This window comes from Anopheles darlingi, chromosome 2, assembly GCF_943734745.1.
Source record: "Anopheles darlingi chromosome 2, idAnoDarlMG_H_01, whole genome shotgun sequence".
NCBI classification, from domain to species: domain Eukaryota; kingdom Metazoa; phylum Arthropoda; class Insecta; order Diptera; family Culicidae; genus Anopheles; species Anopheles darlingi.
In genome coordinates, this window is record NC_064874.1 from 15,932,092 (window position 1) to 15,937,878 (window position 5,787).

Sequence of the window (5,787 nt, forward strand, 5' to 3'; positions counted from 1 at the left end):
TTTTTCGATCTCCGTGTGATGCTGGCCAACCACGGACACGGTCAGCGTCATGAAAGGTTTCTTCTTCACCTTCGGTTCATCCCCTGGACTAATGTCGCCCTCTCGGTACACTTCAAGCGCTTCGACCAGATGGTCGAGGCTCTTCTTGATCAGCTCTTGCAGGTGGTAGGACGTGAGCGCATGAATACAGTTGAAGAATATGGTTCCCCGGCCACCGTGCGTTGAGTTGCGGGGAACGAGATCCTTCCAGTATTTTCGCATCACGTCCACCAGATCTGCTACTCTGGGCATCCAGTCGTTGATCAAAATCTGAAAGAACAGCCAGTAATCACCGTAATTTGTTTCGAAACCACCCTCTCCCTTTCCACTTACATCTCTTGTGATGCGACAGCTGTTGTGGATCATCTCGGTAATTTTATCCGCATGCATCGGAACGTCCGTGTTATAGAACTTTGCTGAATCGACCACCAGCAAATTACTGTATAGCTTATGCCAGAGCATATTGATGGCCTGCAGTACGGGATGGTTGATCATCAGTATCTCCTCCAAACGATTTTTCGCCAGCTGTATCGAGCATTTCCAGGGGACGGGTGCTATTAGGGTTGCAATGGGAAACTCTGGTGGTTCCATCACTAATTGCAGCTGATTTCGGTCACGTTCCGAGCGGAGTATGTAGCGCAGAAAGGCTCGCTTCACATAGTAACGATAGTCCTCCTGTAGATCCATCAGCAGGATCAGAAAGTAAACCGCCTGATCACGCGGCACACCATGATCGGGATCAAACAGATAATCCATTAGTATCAGCTCGGGATGGATGGTGGGCCAAAGTTTTTCCTCCTCTAGTATGAACTTGTGCGCCTGCTTTAAATAGCCTGTACCTCTGTTGATGCGTGGTAGTATCTTTTTAATCCAGTGCGACGGATAGTGTTCGATCTTGCGCACATCCAACATATCGAGTACGTTTAAGGTGCGCTGTTTGATGCTTTCGTCGAAGCAGCATATTGCCCGGCTGAAGTTGCGCTCATAACGGCTCAGTATCTTTTCCTTTTGCTCATCGGGATGTTCCGGCAGCAGCGCTTGCAGGTATTTTAATTTCCTGGTCGGAAGAGAGGTACAAAATAATAGTCTTATCATTTATCCTTTGGTTATCGTAGCTACTGCTTACATGCTTTCTGTGTCTTTAAGCTTTTTGGTGAATTGCTCGTTGGTAAGCCTTTTCTTTTTAACCTTCGTCTGGTAAACATGTTTGCTCTTGGACGTAGAAGTACACTGGAAGATTCAAATAGGTTAAATTTATATTATCAGTATAGTCTGGGCTGTAATGACTCACAAATTGCGGCCTTCTGTCCTGTTCCTCCTTCTCCTTCCGGCGCTTCTCCGCGTCACGAATGCTCTTAGCAATCATCCGATCCAGGTGCTTCTGTATCCGGCGCAGTGCTTCCTCGTTTTCCTCCGGCGTACGGTAGGCGAACTCGTCAAACTGAAACTTCTTCGGACGCTTCTTTCGCCACAATGACGGTAGCTTCCGGCGTCCATCATCCGCCCCACGGCCATACCGCCGAAAAAACTCGTTCGCAGCCAGCACCGGCTTCGTGAGCGCCAGATCGTGAAACATTTGCAGCCGGAATCGTTTGTGCATGGATATCATTCGATCCGTCGTATCTCTCGTCATCGGTTCCGGGGCTTTGGTGGGTTCTCCGGTGTTTCCCCCACCCCGTGACGTACTAGCTCGCAAAACCAAAGGCTTCTCGGGAGGCAAAAGGTCGGGCAGATGTGTGCCATCTCCCCGAGGACATCGGTGCAGGCTATAGTCCTTGCTGAAGCAGTCTGATTTCGTTGAATGTATTTTACCTTTGGAATGGAAACAACAAAAACCTATTATGCTGTGGCTGATAGGTGTGGGTCAACGGACGCTTACCAATTTGCTCCTCGATGAAGGAACGAGCAGGATCCAGGGGCAATTCGTCCTTCTCGTGAGTGTACTTAAAAAATGGGACATCTTCGATGTGTCGTTTAACCCTTGGTTTAATCTTTTTAGCTCTTCTCATTGTAAGAAAACGGCGAAACGATGAGCGATTTGCGATGATAACTACAACCTTCGGCGAACTAAACTTAACAAACAGTCTACTGTGGTGAAAATTAGTCAACTGATATTTACAATCGATAAATAACCGGCGACGCGAGCGTTACCAAGGGAACAGGAATCAGCTGATTGGGCGAGCATGTACATAACGAGAAACGCATTCTACAGGTGTGTTGTTGGTTCGGGGCTAAACGATGGGGCGAGCGAACCACGTGCGTGATGCGCAGCATTTCTGGGTGCGGTTAAATTTAAAGCTCTTGCCTCTCGCTCTCGCACAAAGTATGAAAGAGATAGGAAATCCCGACACTAGCGTCCTCTAGGTGGAATGCTTGAATGGAGTATACGTGAGATTATTTGCTTGCGATTTTGTATTTTTGAATCAGCCGTTATTCGATAATAAATTTCGCGATAAGAAAAGCGTTTTTTGCCAAATTATCTGCATAAAACAACGGATAAAGATCACCATATAGCATCTTACAGGCAAGTACAGATGATGATAATGTTTTTTTCGCATAGATTTCTCACCAATTAATCATAACTCTGCAAGTTTCATTAAATGAACATTAAACACCCGCTTAAAGCATAAATAACAGAGGACACACCATGGACCATAATGCTCCTGGGATGATTGTACAAGATGTAATTAACACCTGTGGCCACCATTCCCGTAAGTTAAGACACTTAATGGAACACTTTAAATGCCCAAATGGAACATTAATGGTTTGCTCCGGTTTAAAGCTTAACCGCGAACGGAGAGTCCCCGGAAGTAAATTAACCCGACTTTGGGGTTTGTCCCCCTCCCACCCCCTTTCCCCCGGAAGTCTACGGACGCCTGCAGTGCCACATTCTATGCGAGGGGTCAGCATTTTTATCACTCTTCCTGCTCGCCCCTTTTCCATTCGCCCAAAAAGGCCATAACTTACCGAGTAATCCGCACCACGAATTGGGCAGCTGGCGTAGCGCACCGTGTGCCGCCAGACGGTGATGCCCTCGACGGTGGCCGGCTCGGTAAGTATCAATTAGTGGCCGAGCATTTCGTGCAACTAATCAACATTGAGCCAGAGCATCCGGGGCCACGGAATTCCTTCTCCCCTATATTCCCAAAGTTCGCTATCTTCTTCACTCGACCACTGCCAGTACAAAACCAGCCGAACCCTCCTAAACGCTCGAGAGAACACTGCGCTTGGGGCAACTGCCCGGACACTAGTATGCACGGCACTCGCCATTAGCAGTCATTTACGTATCCCCAGAGACTCCTTCTTCAATCGTTCTCCGAATTGCCGACAGTGGATGGAGTCGTATCCGTGCATCCCCGGGATCGCAAAGGCGCGCTGTTCCGTTCATCGGATGCCGGGGAATCGTACCGAACGTCCTCCTTGCTCGGAAGCAATTTTGCTGCTCGGAGGCATAATTAAACTCACGGTCGCTGTCGGTTCCATGTGGGGAGGACATGCATTCGGGGATGATTCGCTTTTAAATTACAATCGCAATCGATTCTGTTGGCGATCAGGCGACAGTTAATTCGAGGTTACAAGGCGCGGGTCCAACGACGGGACCACCTGTTGCAGGATGTTGAGGATGTTGAGGAGCGTCTGTTCCACGTGAAGCCGGTTTGGTCTGGTTTGGTTTAACATTTAGCAAATTGGTTTCAACTAACTTTCCATAAATGTTATGCTAATTACTGCTCCGTCTCGCTGCCTGTCCCGATGCATTAATGCAAAGTGAGAAGTTTGACACGGCCCTTGCTCCCCGTGCAACAATAGAACGAGAGTAATTGAATGCGCAAATACACGCAGTTTGACATTGATCCTTGTGCGCTATGCCCCGTGAGGGGGACATTTAAAATGGAGACAACATCTGCAGAGCACCAGAATCAACATTTAATTGAAATTCGCATCCGGGAATATCGCGTCCCCGCTCTCGACCATTGGCCAGATGTCATCCCCTTTGCGAATCCGTTTAGCAGACGCATTTTGCGAATTGAATTCCGAAGTTGCAAAACCAAAACTAAAAAACAAAAATGGAAAACGAAAGGATGGAACAAACAAATCCCCCAGCGAATCGCTCACCAAAGCGCGCGACGTGCCACGGCCATCAAAACCCCTATCAAATACGTTGAAACCGACACGCACCGGCATCACGCTATACGCATAATTGCATTCGTCTCTAGGCGCCATGCAAAGGAGTGACAATGGGCGGCAATTGGGTGCATGGCCACGGCCGAGTGAGTCTATGAGGATTCTGCAACAATTAGACGGGATACGGGTGACCGCGCGGCCGGCTAGTGGACGGCGGAATGGCAAAACCATAATTATGCTGCACACGGCAGCAGCATATGATGGCTAATGGTCTGTCCGCTGATGCTGCGTGACTTGTCCTCTGTCCTTTTCGCCGATCTAGATGACCACAATGGCAGAGAGCACGGTAAGCGCACCACACCGAGGACGCTAGCGCGAATAGTGGATTAATTTTCATTAGATCTCGCCATTCGCCTGCCAGGTTCCGGGACAGGGTAGGAAAAAAGTCGCGATCGATCGATCGATGCCGCGTGCAGGATGCTATTCCGTGTGATGGCGTATGGCGCCGCTGCTGCAGTCCGAGGCCCGCGAATTGTGTTGTCAGTCGTGACGTGTCTGTCCGCAATCCGTGGACAGAGTCTGCAGCGACAACGAGAATTAATTAAATGAGCAATTTACCCCTTTCGCGGGCCCCGTTTTATTTGCTGTGTAACAGTGCGACAATGGATGACGTTTTGGCAACGGCACACCGGCAAAAGAAGCGAATGGCCACCAGCGTTAGCAGCGCGTGCCCGGCACGCCAACAAAGCTGCGTCAAACACAAATGCTCAAACAGATATTCGCATTCAGCCAATATCATCATGCTCCAGCGTTTCTCGGTATTTAAAACATGGCGGCCTCTTGCCAATATTTACACTCCATGCCCCCGACCAAAGGATGGCTGGTGCGGCACCACCACTCTGCGGAGATTCCAATCGAAATCGGGTTCACCGGTGCCGGTGGTGCGATGAATGTGTGTGTGCAGCGCCAGGAATGGAGGAAGAGAGAGAGATTATTAAATAACTCACACGATGGACACATCGGCGGATCGCGGGATCGCGGGATCGCGCGATGAATCGCGGAGAAAATGAAAGTAAAACTACAGCAATCCAGCATTTACAGTATAACGGGTTGGCGCGGGATACCGGGGCTGGTGGCCAGCGACACACAAGCACAAAGCGAAATATAACGGTGACAACGGTGGAACGGACCGTACATACCCGTCTGACAGCCTACAGGCCATCGAGCGCAAATAAATTTAATAAATAAACCTTTTTTCCCGCCATTTTTCCGGAGGATTAAGCTGGACGATGGATGGAAAGGTGCGGGGAGGGGGTCGTGAAACAGGACAATCCGATAATAATCAATAATGGATGGGTTCCATTTCGCATGTTTACGCTGCAATGCACTCAGGACTGGCGGCACACACACACACACACACGGAGTATGGTTATTTGTTGTTTGGAGGAGGGGATCGGTTTGTGGAGAAGAACGTGGCCACGGTGCGGACGTGGGCAGTTGGAATTAAAAGAAAGATTAATTGACGATCCACCTCCTCGCGGAGAGAGAGAGAGAGAAAAGGATTGGGAATCCTGTGAGGACATGTTGTTTTTGGCCGTGAAAAGGATTTGGAAACTAATTCGTGCG

General features: G+C 49.1%; 1 protein-coding gene across 1 annotated transcript in view; it reads right to left on the minus strand.

Annotated features, from left to right (window-relative positions):
- The window catches only part of LOC125950976 (dynein axonemal heavy chain 3), a 13,786-nt gene extending 12,114 nt beyond the window's left edge, over positions 1 to 1,672 (minus strand). Inside the window, exons 1-4 of the mRNA XM_049679403.1 lie at positions 1,331 to 1,672; positions 1,166 to 1,269; positions 373 to 1,096; positions 1 to 309 (exon numbers count right to left, since the gene is read on the minus strand). The exon at positions 1 to 309 is cut by the window's left edge and continues 656 nt beyond it. Of these exons, the coding sequence (XP_049535360.1) occupies positions 1 to 309; positions 373 to 1,096; positions 1,166 to 1,269; positions 1,331 to 1,672 (1,479 nt within the window). The remainder of the gene's footprint in view (positions 310 to 372; positions 1,097 to 1,165; positions 1,270 to 1,330) is intronic.
- Between the last annotated feature and the right edge of the window lie 4,115 nt (positions 1,673 to 5,787).